Raw genomic sequence first — 19079 nt, 5'->3', positions numbered from 1 at the left:
GAGTTGCGCAGTTTCGCGTTTGAGTCACGTGCTTTCCCCCCGACGTCATTGGATTCCCCTCCTAGTCCACTCGCGCGTGCGCGTTACCTCTGACAGCAGCGAGAGGAGTAAGACTCGGGAGCGCGCAGAGAGCGGAGAGCGCGTAGTTCAGCCTGGGACCTCCTCTGGTGAGTTACAGCTAATAAAACCCTCCCGAGCCGCCCGCGCAAACGCAGATACGCTCATAGTGTCTGCGGTTTCTGAATGAATCTCTGTGGCGCGCGAGCAGATGCGTTAACAGCACATGCTTCCCGGTTCAGCGCCAGTCTCCTGTCGTGTTGGTGCCTTTCGGTGCGGTCAGCACGTCACCCAGGGTCATTTATCACCTGGCACACTGCAGTCTCGTCGTACACGGTCACTCTTCTTTCATTCATTATGCCCGTGGTATCCGTAACGCAGCTTCAGCTGGTCTGTCCAGCCAGTCAGCTCTCAGATGCCTGACTGCGCAGCGTGTGTTGTTTACACTGTGAAGTGGGAGGGAGAGCTTTCATTTTAGCCAGCTCGCTGAAGAGCCAGGCTAAATGAAACCCAGCAGCTCAAGGTTTGTTTGTTTTCAGTTTTTCAGAGGTTTTAAAAACACAAAAAGAGTTTTAAGACAGCCCAAATTGCGGCTGCATGCATGGACGTGATTACATAAGACGTCTGAGCGTGGCTGTTGCTCGACCAATTCATCTTTCAACCCGTCAGCTGTTGAGAGAAACGAGTTGCTGCTGCATGTGTGAGGAGGGTGCTTGAGTTGTTCAGTCATTCCTGAGGAGAAAGTAGTCCAGCGCAGGCAGGTGCTGAGGTCAGTAAAAAACACAGTCACAAACAACAAAAGCTCGTTGTCCCCAGGCTCGGTCGTGAACGCTGACTTTGGTGAAGCTGCTTCTGGGCTGTTATATATATATATATAGCTTTTCCTCTCTGCATGCTTCCTTCGTGGCCACAGTTCTTCATTTGCTTTCGCATTTGAGCTCTGAGGTCGAAAGGGAAATGGTGTGGCACATGTCCAAATACTCTGCTTGTTGTTGCTGGTCAAACATTGCATCTGAACTTGTAAAGCTGGGTGCTGATCCAGGATCAGATCCCTCCTTTGTTCTCAGTGACCTCACTGACAAGAACAGATCATGATCAGCACTCCTACAATCCTGAGATGCTTCAGGCCCAGATCTCAGCGATCACAATTTTGTTACCGTTGTGCGTGTAAGCTGTCATTTGGCAAATCTCCAGTTTTACACACATTTAGATTTGGAATACGTTCAGTCTCCATACCTTATATAAATACCTTGTCTTGTGGATTACATGCGAATGTCATTGCTGCTGCCGTCAGGTAGATCTTGATAAGAAAGCAGAGCTGTTTGTAACATCAGTGCAGGAATTGTGGATGGAGAGGGAGGGCTGTTTTCTGACAAGGCCTACGTGTACTGTCATATTCACCTCCTTCATGTCATAATCCTGGAATTTTATGCATGAAAATGTCAGAGCGTGATCCTAGATCAGCAGTCTTATTCACAGTTGCCTGGTACACAAGGGCCTTTGTACCTGCAGACATTTGAAAGTTCTGAAACCGATTGCATACGTACTGCTAGTGTTGCCTTGTTGCTGTAACACCTGAGCAGATGTGTAGGTGTAGACCGACTGTGGTAATATTGTTTAATCTTTTAAATGCCTTTCTTTTTTGCACTGTGGGCCTTTATTTAAATGGCTTCAGTGTCAGGGTAGGGCATAGTTGGGTGCATTGTTCTATGGGCCTAGCCCTAGACTAACTCAGACATGCTGAAGAGAATAAAGGGCTGTACAAAAGTGTTAAGTATCTAAGACAAGTGAAGGCATTTATTTGGGCAGTAAGCCTTTATTTCTACAAAGGCTGTGACATTAGTATAAATAAAAAAAATTCATGCATTCAGATTTTAGATTTGTGAGTATAAGCTTAACCATTTCCAAAGCTCTCCTCGAGGAAGCCCAGCGTTTACCGTTACCATCCAGTGCCTGATCTGTTTAAGCAGTTTTTCATTACATTGAATCAAGTGATAGAACTGGAACAAATCCATGAAATGGCTGGAGTGTGCCAAGAAAACAGAAACAAACCTGTGGGTTTTCGAATTATATTCTTCTAATCAACCCATTAATGACCTTCTAAAAAGTTTAATTTCTGGCCAAAAAAAAACAAACACTTGAATAGTTTGAACGGTTTGAATTTTTTTCTTAATTTATCTTAAATCGTGTTCTCTGGTCCTAGCCGATGTGCCCAGCTGCAGGAGTGATCAGGCTTATCCTGAAGCTCTGTTGATTTGGCCCTCCAAGACCTGAGCTTAACGCCCGTGTTCTAAAATATGGACCTATAATTTAAAGTGACTGCACCTTCAATCTTCAGATCTAGAGGACATTGAAGGTCAGTTTTTCAGGGCTGGATTAATCTTAGTCTTGGCCTGAAATGTAAAGACGATGGTCATTTAACATTAAGGACCACTTTCCCAGACCCAACTTAAGCCTAAGTCTAAACTAAATGGACACAATGCCCTAGACAATAATTTATATTTTCAATTTTATGTGAATGTTTTTAGACATTGTGCACTACAGTTTGCAAGATAATGCCATATTTGTTTTTCCATGTAGATGATTTATTCATTTTTAACTGGAAGTGTTCAAATTATTGCATACGATTTTGTGTGTGTGTGTGTGTGTGTGTGTGTGTGTGTGTGTGTGTGTGTGTGTGTGTGTGTGTGTGTGTGTGTGTGTGTGTGAGAACGTGTCATTTTACTAGTTAAAATATGTTCTTTTTGATGAAATGAAAACATTCATGTTAAGTTTGCTGATGAAACTCTAGAACAGGAGATTACTTAAAATCAACATGAATAGCAACTGAAGTCCACTTCTAATGGCTCACTTGATACTGGCAACAGGAGGCCTCTGTTAGGGTTGGTCTTGGCCCATCCTGTATAAGAATGCTATCTCAAGCCTGATTTGGAATGTGTGAGGAATCAGGGGGACAGATAGAACTGGAATGCTGGCTGGACAGCAGCTCCCTCAGCCTTGGCAGAATGCTTCAGACTCCAGAGGCTGGAGATGTGAGAAAGCAGCAGATCTGTTTCCTCAGCCTATTCAGTTGCAAGACAGTGATGCAAAGCACTGTGTTCACAGAAAGGAAAGCATTCTCACATCTCTGAGCACAAGAGTAATGACACTGTGGAACAATTTAGGCAGTTGTGCACCTCGTTATAGTTTATATAGGCTACGCTGCATAGCAGGATGTGATCTGTGCAACATGCAGAGTTAAAAGATTTTCTGAAATGTCTCAATCCTCTGACACTCTGATGACGGGAGATGGGTTATATTTCCTCAGGGAGAATGAAAGAACATGTTGCATAACGGTGCACATGTATCACACTCAGATAAACCTCTACTTGGACATTTTTTTCACAGCATAAGCACATTCTCTGTCGTCGTTCAAAACCATGAGAAGTCTCACACCTGCTGTCAGTTCCTGTAGGCTTTTCTCTGTGGTTAAATATAATCTACCTCTTCTTTTATAGGCTTCAGCATCGGTTGCACCATCTTTGTCTTTATGGTAATTATATATTATTCCTAGCAGTGAAATGAATTTAAAATCATTGTATGAATCCCCTGCAGTAAGTATGGTGGGGCTCTAAGCAGTATGTCTGAAGCACGTTTGAATGCATCGCTTATTTTATCCCCTTTTGACCACCCCAGCCTTGTTCGTTGGAAAGACACAGACCAATTTACCCGACCCTCAACCCCTCCCACCCCCTGCCTTCGCCCCAGGGCCATTATGTCCCTCTCATTCTCTCTGCACCCATTTATTCTCTTTTTTCTCTCCACGCTGCTTTACTCTCCATCTACCTCCCTGCTTTGATCTCTCTTGCCTAAGACACACAGATCAGGCACACGCAGTCACTCCTGCTCTGTAGCCTCTCATCACGGGGGCTGACAGCACCAGTGCCAGAGCACCAGCACAGGGGGGCGTTTTTGATGGACAGGGAGAGAGGGAGGATGGTGGAGAATAGGGGGGTACAGGGGGGCTGTTTTCCAGTTCAGGGAAGCAGAATAACTCAGCCTCTGAATAACAGCAGTAATAATAATAATATTAAAGGAGTAGAAATGCATCAGTGCCTCCCATTACATTTTGCAGTTACATTTTTTAAAAATAATTCTGAATTGTACAAAAATAATCAAACTGTTATGAGCTCAGAGGTTTATATGAATAATAATAGTAATTGCATAATAATAATTGTCCTGGAGAAAATACTCATGATTTGGCGTCTTAAGCAGTTCCCAGATGGTTGTTCATGTGTACCAAACTATTGTACATGTTATTCCATGGTGGTTGCTACAGTGTTTCTAAGTGGTTGCTAGGTTGTTGTTATGGTTCTCCAGATGGTTGCTCAGATATTGCCAAATTTGTTACTATGGTATGTTAGGTGGTGCTCACCGGTTGCTATGGTATCCTAGGTGGTTGCTAGGGTGTTGCTAAGTGTTTGCTGTGGTTTTCCAGGTAGTTGCTAGAATGTTGCTAGATGGTAAAGTTGAAGTTATTCAAAAAAGTTGAATCTAAGAGTTTTCCAGGTAGTTGCTAGAATGTTGCTAGATGGTAAAGTTGAAGTTATTCAAAAAAGTTGAATCTAAGATAATCTAATATCTAATAGGCTGTCGTGATATAATGGGGTGGGTGCTGGGTCCTATGGGGGACATCATCGTTTAACTATCATTGTACAAAAACTGTATGTTCAAGCAAATGTTTGTGGCACACCATCCCTAATCAGATTGAATATTCTGGTGTTAAAATGGTGTCAATATCTTGAAAACTGCGAGATGAGTTACCTGAAAAAATGTAGCCGAAGAGGAAATAATAGAAGATTTGTAACCCATGATCATTAGTAATAATGGGGGTAAGTACATTGAATAGGCACTTTCAGAATCATGCATCACAACATACATCAATTATTATCAATTCATCATTTATCAAAATCAGTTATTGCATTCAATGTGTAGTTTTTTGTACCACCAAGAGCCGAATTTATTATGATGACATTTAATAGTAGCAGTAATATTTAATGTAGCTATATTGTGGATGTAATGGATTTAATGTAGCTATATTGCTATAATACAATTCTTGAGGTATATAATAATAATAAGAAGAAGAATAAGAAGAAGAAAAAGAAAAAGTCATGATGTGTTGTTTTCATTATCTACATTCTACTACTTTATAAATAGTTCCTCTAGTCATATTTAATTTTTAAAAAAATTAATAAGTAGTCAGAATCATTACAAAAAATTTAATACAACAACATGTTTTACTTTGTATAGTGCTGTTCTCAAATTCAAGGTCACTTCATAGTGCTGAGTGCTGCAGTTTATGGGGAGAGAGTGAAGGTGTTCTCTCCGAGGGGCGTTCATGCGTGGGCATCATGAGTCCGAGAGGAGTGATTTCGCACGCCAACTGCAGTGTGATAGGAGTGTCAGAATCAACAGAAACATGCCTCCTGCTTACTGGGGAAGGCAAAATAATGGGCTGCTGGGGAAGCAGAATGTGTAACAGCCTGTACTAGTTTGGTTTTAGCCACACTGGGGATATTCCTTGTTTTAATGTAGTGATTCCCCTTAGTTTCATCTACGGTGGAAAATAAAAATGGGCCAAAGTGAGGCTCTCTGCAATCAATGCAAAAAATTAGACATCATAGCATAGCTTTCCAAGTGCCCTCAAACCTTTTCCTTGGTCACTTTGTAAGCACGAGTGTGTTTGTGCCTGTGAGTGCCTGCATCAGCCAAGTCACGCTTCAGCAATACTGCATTACATAACCATCCTACCAGTCTTAATGCCATCATCAGGATCCCAGGCAGTCTGTGTGGATATGCTTTCACAGCTTCACTCTGAGGGAATGATTATGTTAGAAAACCTTTGTTTTTTGTTTTTGTGTAGAGTGTCACACTTGGTGAAGCCAAGAACTATTCGAGCACAATTACTGTTTGATCTGCTTTGCATGAGACTGAAACAGATGCTGTGGCAGATTAACTTGGCAGTCACAGCGCTAATACAGAAAACGGATGGCATTCTTTCATGGACGAATGACTTAACTGTCCGCACATTATTCATAAGCTCTTATCAATATGTTTAAGTATGGGAATGTGTCTGTCTTAAAGAAGAGCACTGCATGCTGTAGCTGTGCAGCAGCACTTGTGCCATTGTAGAGAATAAGCAGGACCAGAGGACCAGACAGACAATTGTATTTACAATTCATTTTCGTATTTAGTTATAAAGGCATTTGGAAATTCGACTGGAAAACATAATGGAACAAACACTGTTGTCTGCTTATGTACCACAGTCATAGTAACCATTGCTTTTGCAATGACATTGGGAAATCTGCAAGATTTCATACTGAGACGTCCTATTAAGAGGCTTTGTCTGCAAACATGCTCGGCATTGCCTCATGTCTTAGTCATCCTGCAAAAGCACAGACAAAAGGTTTGTAGAGAAAAGATGGAATAATAGGAAAACAAATGGAAAAACAGGAGACTTTTTCATTTATTTTTTGTAATATTTGTTTTATTTTGCAATTAATCCTCTGTATGGCTACATTACGAATGTTTGCCTCTTCCTCTCTTAGGTCCAGCTGCTGTGTGAAGAGACCACAGTGGTAGAGGAGACCCCAGACCGCATCTGCTGGGTTATTAGTTGAGGTGTACCCAACTGCATTCCTGCATTTCCCCCAACTGTACTGCCCTCTGGCACCACTATGGAGGGGGCTGCAGTGGAAAACCTCATAGATTTTGATATGCCTTCCAGTACAGAAGGGACAGCACCCTCTGCTGTTGGTCCTCCCAGCGGCACTGACTTTTTCTCAGGTGAGCCTCTTGTCCCAGAGCCAGCAAATGCAGCCCGTATAAAGCTCCCGGAGCCCATTGCCCCTACACCAGCTGTACGTGAGTCAGCAGAGGGTGATGACAGTGATGCCACAGAGTCTGCAGACAGTGAAAATGAGGCCATAGACTCGCCCTCCCACCATTCGCGATCCCGCCGGTCATCTTCCTCATCCAGTCACAGTGCCGAGGACCCAGATGTGACAGAACGACGAGAATTCATGAAAGCCTACGTAGAGAAGTTGTTTCATGGAAGGTGAGACAGTGTGCTTTCCTAGCCAAGATGTGCCATATATATCATGCATCAAAGCCACTGTTTGCCAGCCCAGGTGGTGGAGTTGCACACCTGTAATTCTTAAGTTTAAGTAAGTATGTTAGGGCAGGGAAAGCGGGTTTAATCCAGAACCAGGACTAGGAACCACTGATCTACACACTTGTTAGAGTTGTGCTGTGGAAGATTTGTATCCTTAAAGAGCTTCTTAATGGATGGTTCCTTAACAGATCATTTTTCCAACTATAACATGCGGGTATGATGAACCTTTTTCAAGGTTAGAGAACCTCTGCATGTTGTCAAAACAATTGTTCCACAGAGCCAAGAACTATTTAATAACCTTTACTTTTAACACTGTAAGGATTTTCGAACTGATCTGGTGTTGGTGTGTGTTTGTGTTAAAAACATATTGACATGCTGGGGACCTGCTTCCAGCTAAGAGATCATGCCCTGTTTAGCTAATATATATATATATATAGTATTAAAGGGCGCCATATCCTGGAAAAGTGAATTTGACTCACTTTCTTGAAATTAAAGTTTAATTAAAGTTTAAAAATGTACCGTTCAATCCCCAGTCCACATAGCTTATGTATGGAAACTAAGCTACAAAAACAACCCACTTCAAATTCCATGTATTAGTAAAATTGCAAAAAACAAACACATTTACACACATCTGCTTGTGAAGCTTACAGGCGCTTAGTCCCACCCATTAATGGTGAATGGAGTGTTGCAGTCTGGGCTGCTTTTTGAATGAGTCTGAAAGGCACAGTACTAAAAGCAACCTGCTTAATTCTAAGCGGTAAAGAAAAGTTGGAAAACGGTCATATAAGGTGAATTATGACTATTTTGGCACAATTGGACTTCAGTGGAAAATATAAAATACATGAAAAGTGTAGGATATGAGCTTGTTAAAATATAGTTATGTTCATCAGTGTGATCAACAGTGAGAGATGGCCAGTATATTAATGTTATCCAGGTGCATTTTGTTATTGAGCGTATCATGGATAGCATCAGCACTTATGTTCATGTTTTAAGCAGGACTTTTTTGTTTTTCAGCTCCAAATACATCTATATTACAGCAATAATCCAGAAACTGCAGAGCCTTAAGTAGCTGCTTCTGTCAGTTACTGGGCACTCTGCCCACCCCTAGTAATCATGGGTTGTGGTCTATATTGGTTAGCCATTGAAGTGAACTAAACCGCCCACTTAATTCCTCTCTCTGTCTCTTTCTATCTCAGGGAGGACTTTGACCAGGAGGAGAAAGCACGCTTTGGCGAGTTGTGCAGCGGAGAGAATGGCAAAGGCAGGGAGTGGTTCGCAAAATACGTCAGTGTTCAGGTATGAGAGGAGAAAAGCTCTTTAACCGCAACCAGTGTCTGGACATTTATCCCCAGTGTATACACACAGTACATCAGAGCACTTGACGAGTAAACTAGGTCCAGCAGAGTATACAATATCAATACACTGTCCCTATTGGTCTCTATTAGCACCTGTTAAAAGCAGCTCTTTGGCCTCAGAGCAAGAGAATGATATATGATATGGTCAGGGACATATGGCATACATTAATATGATGATGTTACATCTTGCTTTTTCACAGCGCTGCAACTCTAAATGTGTGAGCGAACAGACGTTCTATAGGCTGGTGCAGTCCTTTGCGGTCGTCCTTTTTGAGTAAGTGTAAAGTCAAGATTCAAAATTTCAGTAAAATTTAATACTGACAACATTGCCTGGAAAAAACTTAATAACACCACCTTCTCTTCCTTTTTTTAATTTTTGCTGAGATTGTGCTGTAATTGACCAAATGTCATGGTGAATATTCTTACAGAGAAAATGAAATTGCAAGAGCATGTGATTTCACAAGTCATTTGCATTCTGCCCCTCGTTACCTGAATGCCAAGCCTACATCCTCCTATTAACCCATGCTTCTGTCATGATTAATGGAAGTGAACCATGTCATTTTGAAATGTCAGGAGCCATAAATGCCTCTCTAGGCTTCTCGGGCTTCTCTAATGAGGCCTTCAGACTACACATATTTTTGTAGAGTCTGAATCAGACTAAGGAAGGAAATATGACATTGCCATCACCTCTCAGTCAGTTTGTCCTGGCTTAGAGTCTGATGATCTAACTGAGTGGACAGAGGTTTTGTTTGTGTTTCATTGGGACATGGGCCCAAGTAGTCACGTAGCATTCTTGGAAATCATTCCACAACTTAATTTCCTGAAGACTTCCTGTAGAGTCAATATTTGTATGCGTGTGTGTTACCAGTACAGTCTGAATATGCACTGTGAGTGTGTCATGACCTCCAACTGGCCTCTGTTTTGTCTGATTGACAGATGCTACCAGATGGATGACTATAGCCCTGCCAAGCACTTAATGACCATGTGCTTCACTTACTACTACATCGGTAAGACCTGGGCAATCATTCTAAATGCAAATGTTTTTAAATTTAAATGTGTTATGTTAATTTAATCTTGACTTCAGACATGTAGTCTGCCAGACCTTTGATGTTTGTCATTGGCCTATCTTATTATTCTCTCTTCCGCATGAAATTTTATATCATGATTACACTTTCTGGTGCTATGCAGAGAAGCACGAGTTTCCCAAATCATTTTTATTTACTCAGAAGTATTTCTGTACTGCTGTTGCCCACTAGAACCTGGACATTGTAGTTGTATTAATGTCTATTGTAAATGGTGTGACACAAATAAAATTTAATTCAACTAAATATAACAGATTAATTAAACCTATAGGTTTATTTTGGTAATTTTTAAAAAAGTCTTCAGCTCTTCAGTCTAGCTCAAGCTCCTCTCCTATTTCATCTCTTCTCTGCTTTATTTAAGTTGTTTGTGCAAACGTGTGTGTTTTTATTTGTGTGTGTATGTATTAATTCCCAATCTTCCAGGGAAGTTACAGCTGTCACCCTCGGAGCTCCTGGAGAAGCCGAGTGCAGGTATAGACTCGTACCTGCGCAGTGGGAAGGTCTGGCTCTCAGGCAAGAAGGACATCGCTGAGAGAATGCTGAAAAACACAACAGCTAAGACCGATATGAAGAGTTTCTTTGGAGGCCTAGAGAGCAAACTGAGGGGTCCCTCCACCCGCAAGAATGAGTGAGGAACTCTGCTCTCCCCTCAGGCTTTAGCTACATATATTAAGGCCATACCTTTCTGAAATAGCAATCTCAAATAGACTTATGTGATTTCTGACACTGTATAATGTACTGTTTCGTATAAAGTTGAACAAACGAATAAGCCGTATTGACACTAAATCCTACTTTTTGCAGTTATGTTTTTACCTATCTAGCTATTTAGCTAGCTACTGGTCACACTTAAATATTCAAAATAATGATGTGCACCATTATATAATAGCCTAAATTTAAAGCCCTGTTTGCACCCCTGATAAGCATTGTAGCTCCAGTCGTTTGTATTAATCCAAACAACTCTTCTAAATGTGCAGTGCAGATGTATTGTGCATTAATACGTGAAATTCAGGAACAGACAACAATGTGCAAAAAAAATTATTCTGTATAATTTTTTTTTACCTGTTATTAATACTTTAGTCTTCATGGTTTAATGTAGATATTATCCATTGGAAGCTATTGGATATCATAGTAATATAACGTCTCATTGTAAGTGTACTTTGTTCAGGTTTACATTTGAATTGCTTTATGTAGGCTACAGGTACCAGACATTTGTCCCCATCGCTTGTCAGAACAAATTTGCATCGGTGATTAGCTTTGTACCTTCTGTGTAAGACTGGAGAAGCAAACCGAGCACCAAACATGTCTCTAAACAATTGAGTGAGGAGACTACTGTGTACATTTCTCTGATCACATTTAGACTCACCCTTCGTGTCTGTTTCTTTTGCCCACAGAGAGGCAGAGAGTCCAGCAGAAGGAAAACCAAAAACACCAGGTAAATTTTTTTTTTAAGTTTTCAGTAACAGTGGCAGCAATGAGAGGAAGACCATTAGTCTGCATTCCTCTACATTCACATTTCTTAGTATGTAGGTGTGTGTGCTTGAGATTCGAACCTGCAAGCTTCTTGTTTCTGGTTCCCAGATCCACAGAGCTGTGCTTGTGTTTTGAATGTTTACTGACTGTCCTTTAGCACTGCCTTTCTTGCTTGATTGATCTTCAGTCTGCCTCTCAATGTATCAAGCAATGAGCAGTCACTGGCTGTAAACACAGCTTTCCTCAAAAGCAATGCCGCGAGCATGTCACAGCGTGCCCTGAGCTATATTCAAGTCTGCATGTTTTCTCCAGCACTGCTATGTTTCTCATGAGTGGGAGAATGTGTGTGAATGTGTATGGTTGTCTGCTACAGCATCTCCACCTGCATCACCAGAAAAGAAAGAAGGAGAGAAGATTTACTTGTATACGCACCTCAAGCAGCAGCCAATTTGGTGGGTGGTTGTTTATTGATTGTAACATTTATTTTTATTTTTTTTATTAAAGCTGTTTTCTAATTGGAATGTCTAATTCCAGAATTGCCATGCAGTCCTGTTTGTGGCACTTGATGCACTAAATGAGGAATGCAACTATTTCACAATATATTCTATGGCCCTGCATAAAACAGTACAATGTCATTGCAGCCTCTGATCATAGTTATGTGAACATTATCCTGACACATACCGAAAAATTACTGCTGACTCTCTGGAAATGATGTGCTTTTTTGTGTTCAAAGGCACACCTTGAGGTTTTGGAATGCTGCATTTTTTGATGCGGTGCACTGTGAGAGGAACAAGAGGTCCCCTACCACAAGGTAAGAGTGGTGAAAAAGATGACATTGTGTTTTGAGTCATGTTTCTTTGAGTGTATCATACTCAAAAAGTATCATTTGTGGAATATACCCTGAGTTGCTAGTCTATTAGGTACAGCTACCTTGTATGTACACTCTATTTTATGAGGTACACCTAACATACCATATACAATAGGTGCACATTTTCAGCACAGCAGTGAAAGTAACATGATGGGGCCTTGTGTTGAGTGTTGTGCTTATACGAGTGAAAGTGCAGGTGCAGTGGCTAGTCAATCATTTTAAACCTACTAAGTGCAACTGTGCAAAAGTCAGAGACTACTCTTCATTTATTTAAATTCCAGTCAAAATGCTACTAAGTATAAGTTAAAGAATTAAATAATGTAATATATATATATATATATATATATATATATATATATATATATATATATATATATATATCATCAGTGTTAGAAGTTGGTTGGTTGGCTGCTTCTCACGATTCAGGTAAATCCAAACACATTTGACGATCTTGAAATCTGGACTCTGGACTACTCTGGGCTTCTTGATAATTGAGCTAGTGAAGGGCTTGGTAGTTGATGAGCTGGTTCAGGTCTGTTAGAGAAAGTTGTTTGAAACCTTCAGTGACCCTTCAGAGTTGGAACTGGAGAATTGTGAAATCAGCTGGGTGTGACTCTAAATACATTTCAGATCATGTGATTAAAGCTGTTTGTGAAAGAGTGTGAAAGAGCAAGGGTGTGAGACTGCCTTTGTCAAAAGTGTTTAGTAAGTTTTGGCAAATCATATAAACTACTTGATAAACTGCCTGGGTGAGAAAGCGTGTGTGTGTGTGTGTGTGTGTGTGTGTGTGTGTGTGTGTGTGTGTGTGTGTGTGTGTGTGCGAGAGAATATTCACACTTCAGTGTTCTGTAAGATGCTTAAAATGAAACATCCTGATGTGATATTGATAAACATGAGATTTACCGTGCTCTCCAAGCTCTATGTACCTGTGGTAGACACTGCTGCACCAATCTGTTCATCGGCCTCTATCTCCTTCTCTCTCTCTCTCTCTCTCTGCATGTCACTCTAACCCTTTGTCTCCTTGTGCCTCGCTGCCTCACACAGGACGGCTGAGGAGGAGAAAGACAAGAGGTGTGTCGTTCATTCTGTCTGCTGGCCTAGACACCACTAGACAGGAAAGAGCTAGAGAATAACTGAAAAAAGAAAGCAATAGAACACAATTAAGCTACAGCAGAAAGAGATCGGGACAGGGAAAAGGTGTTGTGTCCTTTGACCATGTCAGAAGAAAAGTCTAAACAGCAAAAAAATGATATCGTGGCAAAAAAGTCTTAAGTGTCATCAGTATGCTAGAGAAATTGTGTTGTTCTATTGCATGAAAGTACAAAATTAACTGCCTTTAACATGAGTTTCTCCGAATCAGATCACTTAAAACAAGGAAAAATGTCCGGAAAGAAGTTAAATAATCCTGTTATATTTAGAAAAATATCTATTCATCCGTCCATCCGAACATGCATGCATAAATACACTGACCAGCCACTTCATTGAGCCACATTCTCAGCACTGCAGTAACACTGACATGGTGGTGGCGTGTTAGTGTTTGTTGTGCTTGTACAAGTGGATCAGACGCAGCAGTGCTGCTGGAGTTTTAAACACTGTGTCTAGTCACTGTCCACTCTATTAGACACACCTTGTCAGCTCACCTTGTAGATGTGAAATCAGAGATGATAGCTCATCTGCTGCTGCACAGTTTGTGTTGGTAATCCTCTGGTGCTTAAGCAGTTACAGGACCCTGTCCACAGGATGCTTTTGGCTGGATAATTTTAATTTCTTGTCTATTCTCAGTCCAGCAGCGACACTGAGGTATTTAAAACTCCAACCGCACTTTTGTGTCTGATCCCCTCGTACCAGCACAAACACTCCACCACCCAAAGAATAACTGCTCTGTGGTGGCGCTGGGAGGGTAACAATTGAAGAAGCGGGTGAAAGGGTGCTAAAAATGTATGCAGAGAAAAAGATGAACTACAATCTGTTACTGCAGTGCAGCTGTTTGGTAAGTAGAGATAATAAAATGTACAACGAGTGTAGAAATAAGGAGGTGTGCTTAATTAAATGCCATTAAATGGCAAAAACGTAAAAAACTAATTTTCAAAGATACCATTTTTTGCGGAGTGCCAGTGCAACACCTTACTTCATTATGAAATTGTTGTATGTTGTAGGATTAGTAGATTAGTTAGCTTATTACGTGACCTTTGTACTCTTGTGCACTTGACCTTATTTTGTATTTTGTCTTATTCCTTTGACAAAGTATCTTGCTGGTTTCAGATGTTATTTCTTGGAATAAGCTAAATCTGTCACTTTTACTACATAAAATTGCTTTAAGCAAGTAAATAAGTCTAGAAATAAGTGAAATAATCTTATAACATTCTTACAACTATCTCAAAATAAGCAATATTAAATATTTAAACTAGACTTAAGGTGATTTCACTGGCTAGGATATCATTTTTTTTTTTGCAGCGCTTGGTCTTACACGGTTCGGCAGAGTAATGTTGGGTGCATTTACAGCTGCATAGTCATCCTGCACTGTATCTGTATGCGGCGCACGAGTCTGACAGGAAGTTGCGTGAGAGGCTGATAACAAATTCGCTGAGCTTTTAAAAACAGAGGAAACCATACCCAGAGCAGCCCCACAAAAACCTTTAGTGTACTTACAGGTTACACTGCCCTTTGTCCAGTCCACATCATGTGATTTTCACATAATCTCAAATATATGTGTCTGTAAATTTACATAAGGTGGTGACAGCAGAACTGGGCAACTACTTTTTCCTCTACCTTTAAACTTCCAAAAGAAGTCTCAGCCTTATTCCATACGGAGCTCCTACACAACTACTAGGTCGATTATAAATGTTTGCCGTGCCCTGACGGTTCATTGGTTTATTAGGCCTAGATGGAATATTCGGATATAAATTTCTATAGCAAAGTTGTATATTTTGAGACCGACATCTAGTGTCTGCTTCTGTCAAAATATTATTGGCCTTTATATGGGCCTTTAAGTCACTCATTTAAACTGCACCTGGTTTGGTCTTGCATGGTGTTGCACAATGAATGCAGCAAAATGCATTTGGAAAATTATGTTGGGTATTAAAGGAACACATCAGTAGTTTCCCTCCGTCCTGAGGTGGTTTCTGAGTAGTAGTGTCTGGGTTTCTCCGTCATGTCACACTGCTCTCAGTGTGCTGATATCTCTGTACACTTTATATCTTTATTATGTGGATCATGCACTCACTTATGATTGCATGCCTGGAATGCACCGTGCCAGTCATTTGCATGCTGAGTGTTCTTTCTCTTTGTAAGAATATCCCTTCTACTGTTGGATCCTGTTACTTGATTGTGAACTACATGTCGCAGACCAAACATAAAACCTCCATGAGACTGCCACTACAAAGCAACAATTTCATGATCTGGAGACACATTAGAAACAAGGGACTATCAACACCAAAAAGAAAGCAAAAGCTGTTTGTTCACTCTTTTTGAAGTGAAATTGAATAGCTTCTTATTGCATCAAAAGAAAAAAGATATTGCAATGTGTCATTTGTTATTCTTTATCTAGCACCTTGTTTTATTTCAGGACATATGGCATGTCGTAATGAACATATGTGGTGGAGGAATTCTGCCATTGCTATGTGGTGTTCATTTATTTTTCTTTTGCTGATTACAATTTGCATTATGTTCCTTGTTAACCATGACTACAGCTAGCCACATGGGTTTAATTGATAGATGCTCTGCATACTATGCTGAATTGTGTGTATGCATGAGTGCTAATGTCATGCTACATTAGCATGTCTTTGTCTGTACTTTGGCAAGGCTGCCCGTTGTGCATTATTTTGTTTGTTTTACCATCCTGCTCTTTACTTCCTAGTAAATGATGTTTAAGATAAAGAAAAAGCTCTTGGAGTGGTCCCTGAGCTTTGTTAGTCTCCCACTTTGTTTGAACCCATAAAATCAGTGAAACTGAGAATGACCTGACCTCCAACCTTGAGCTTTGACCTCTGTCGTCAACCGTTTCAGGGAAAAGTGGTGTCACATGACCCAGGAAGAGAAAGATGACAGCTCTCGGATTGATGAAAACATCACCTTTGGACAGCTGGGGTGAGTGACATCATTGTAGTGGCTGCATGTTGTTGACAGAGGTCAAAGTTAATAATACATATGTTTCAATTGGAATTTTTGTTTTGCCTCACAAACGTATTGTTGTAAATTGTTTTAAGGATATCTCTGTGTTCCCTCTCAAAGTCAGGCCCTCTGTTAAAGACGCATGCTTAAATGGTTCTTTGCATCGTGAAATGATTCTCTCATTCATGGAGAATGTGTTGCCTGTGGTTCTATAGAGAAACTTTTAGAAAAGAGTTTTATATAGCACCAAAAAGGGTTCTGCTGTAGACTAACCATGCCAGTCTCTCATTGCATACTATCCCGCGAGTTAAGGTTCATTTAAACAGACAAGCTGTTACAGATATATAAATGGGTTGCTAACGCAACATGTAAACAAACTGGAGAGGAGAGAAAGAAAGTTATGCATTTTCTTTCATCTGTGCTTTTATGATGCAGCTGATGATAAGGCATTCCTTCACTGTTGCTGGGGACACATCCGGACACTTTAGCGTTCACTTGATAAATGTTGTGGTCACGTGCATCCAAGATCACCTCCAAACGGGGTTTGAGTGATTGGATCACAATTGGAGACCACATTTGGACCACATGCACACCTGTCCTCTTTTAATCATATCACCCAAAACATGTGTTAAGGCCAGGTGTGAATAGGGACTTTATGTCAGGATTGCGATGATGATGTTGCTGGTGTTTGTTTTCGTAGGACCTTCACCCATAATATGCTGGCGTTTGGCTTGAGTAAGAAACTCTGCAATGACTTCCTGAAGAAGCAAGCAGTTATTGGAAATTTGAATGAAGGTACAATCACATCCTGTTTTGTTCCCCAACAAGTCTTTAAAAAGAAGGCGCATGAGGTTCCCTTATGAGTGTGAATAGTTCAAAATTGTCCATGATTATATAATGATATAATAGATGTGATATGATAGATGTATTTACAGCAAAAATGCTGTTTAAAGTGGTGTTTGTTCTCTTACCCCTTTCTCTTTTTTAGAGCAATACAAGTTGCTGAGTGACCATATTGAGCAGATGGCTGTGGAGTGAGCAGCAGCTACAGAGCGCACCTGTTCCACATTCAGTCCAGCCTCCCTCGTCAGCTCCATAATACACAATACTGTTCGGCTTCAGCTGCGAGCTCCATATGATATCGTATAGAGTTCTGCTGCAAACCTACTGTATTTTCATCCAGAAACCTACAACACAGAAAACAGTTCAACAGCTATGGTTGATAAAGAACCTATAACGGCAGAAACGTTCCACTGTGTCGTTTTATTCCAGTGATGCGCAGGATAGATCAACATGTGCCTACTCTGGTGCAGTGTCACAGCGATTATATAAGTCAGAATATATATCAATATCTGATGAAACAGCCGTATTGTTGATGTTTCTTTTAAACGCAATAAATGTACAGTATATACTATACCCAAAAACTTACATATCACAGTTCAGATAATATGCAGAAAGTGTCCTTTACATAAGTGAAACGAAGCTGAAAAAAACCACAAACCCCATCTCACCTATGACGTTCGTCTTGTCAGATGAACGCAGCTTAGCTGATTTCTCCTTTTTTCCCCCATTCCGCTGATTTGTTGCATGCACATTTCGACAGAGCTGAAATGTAAAATTCTTTTCGGTCTTTTAGTCTTTTCAATTTTTCCTGAGTAGCTTTCTTGATGTTGCCACAGCATAAAGAATTCTGCTGTATTGTGACAGACTGTCGAGTCCTTTTAAGCGTTTCTAAGCTCATCATAGTCTGTCACTTTATGAAATGTGACCCTATATCCTTCAAGTACGAAACAGTATTAATATTTTAGTGTTATACATGTCTCCTACATGTGGTGTGCGAGCCTCCAAGGAGAACGTTGTAACCCAAGTCTGTTCAAAGTGCCTTTGATGATTCCCCCCCCTTTCCTCGTGTAGTGTTGAAGATGTAAGCCTTCACGTCCACGTGATATCCTCCCATTTACTGTATGGCTGTTTAGGATTTCAGAGACAAGCAGTGGTGTAGTTAGAACTGCATTTCTCTGTATGCTGTATGTGCACTCCAGCTGTTTGTGTTTGCGGTGTTTACATATTGTGATTATCGTTCATTTGTGCTAGATTAGGTCAGGGCAGGCTATCGTAATGTACGATCAGCATGACCTTCTACAACAGCTGTTTTTCGTGTTACGCTGTGGTGTTGTCTGGTCTTCAGCATGCATGTATGTAAATGGTGTCCTGTTAGCATGGTGAATAGAAGAACATTGCAAAGTGTAGTGTAGTTACATTTCGAGCCAACAGAGGGCAATCATGCTACTCCACTTAGACAGCTGAGCCATGGAGGAGATTGTTGACCACCAAGTGGGATATTCTGGAAGATTTATGGAATTATTGAAGTCTCCTCACGTGAGGACAGGGCAAAGTTAATATATTCTGTTTGTAAATACAGAGTTTATATCACTACTGTAAGGCATTTGATGCTGTTGTGCAACATGAGTTGGTTCAAAGGGATTATGGGATTGTTAACTGTTCATTTATACAGTGTTTGTGATGTCACATGGTGTGCATGGTCATAAGGATGCGCTGCATCCATTTTACTGGTAAAATATGTGCTTTGCAAATCATGAAGTCATTTTTAATGTAGTGTATTTAAATGTGAATCAGTTGGATGTAGTGTCTGAGTTACATTCCCCCAAAGTGCCCTCTGATTCCCTACTGGGATGTACCACTTAGAACATGTTACCCAATCCCATTATGTGTATATTGTTTTTGTAATAAAAGATACCTAAAATCTGTGGTGAACCATAATTATTAGTGCTGGACTTTCAGTTCAGATCATAAATGTCAAAACAGTGGAAAAACATCTCTGCAGTAATGCTAATTTCTGCTGGCATCTTGTGGGTTTCTAGTCATTTTTTATAAGCTCTAATGCTAAGCTAATTCACGTAACCATTTTTTGGTCGTTTGGACACTTAAAGGTTGTAAAAGATGTTCCACCATTTATTTGAAGC

At 40.5% G+C, this 19079-nt stretch overlaps 1 protein-coding gene across 4 annotated transcripts; it reads left to right on the top strand.

Moving 5' to 3' along the window:
• The first annotated feature begins 20 nt into the window (after positions 1–20).
• Positions 21–18876, top strand: kiaa0513 (KIAA0513 ortholog). Of its 4 annotated transcripts, none has more exons than XM_017691046.2 (13): positions 21–167; positions 6645–7153; positions 8407–8506; positions 8766–8839; positions 9502–9572; positions 10071–10275; positions 11039–11079; positions 11491–11569; positions 11851–11928; positions 13030–13056; positions 15991–16071; positions 16796–16890; positions 17084–17133. In XM_017691046.2, the coding sequence occupies exons 2-13, from the start codon at positions 6774–6776 to the stop codon at positions 17131–17133; spliced, it is 1281 nt and encodes a 426-aa protein (XP_017546535.2). In that variant the 5' UTR covers positions 21–167; positions 6645–6773. The 4 variants fall into 4 exon arrangements, with proteins under 4 accessions (XP_017546535.2, XP_017546543.2, XP_037395821.1 ...); XM_017691054.2 differs by lacking the exon at positions 21–167 and adding an exon at positions 441–580; XM_037539924.1 differs by lacking the exon at positions 21–167 and having other exon boundaries at positions 6774–7153; positions 17084–18876.
• Positions 18877–19079: the final 203 nt, after the last annotated feature.

Source organism: Pygocentrus nattereri, chromosome 7 (assembly GCF_015220715.1).
Source record: "Pygocentrus nattereri isolate fPygNat1 chromosome 7, fPygNat1.pri, whole genome shotgun sequence".
NCBI lineage: Eukaryota > Metazoa > Chordata > Actinopteri > Characiformes > Serrasalmidae > Pygocentrus > Pygocentrus nattereri.
Note: the sequence above shows the minus strand (reverse complement) of the source record. Positions and strands in the feature narration are given on the sequence as shown.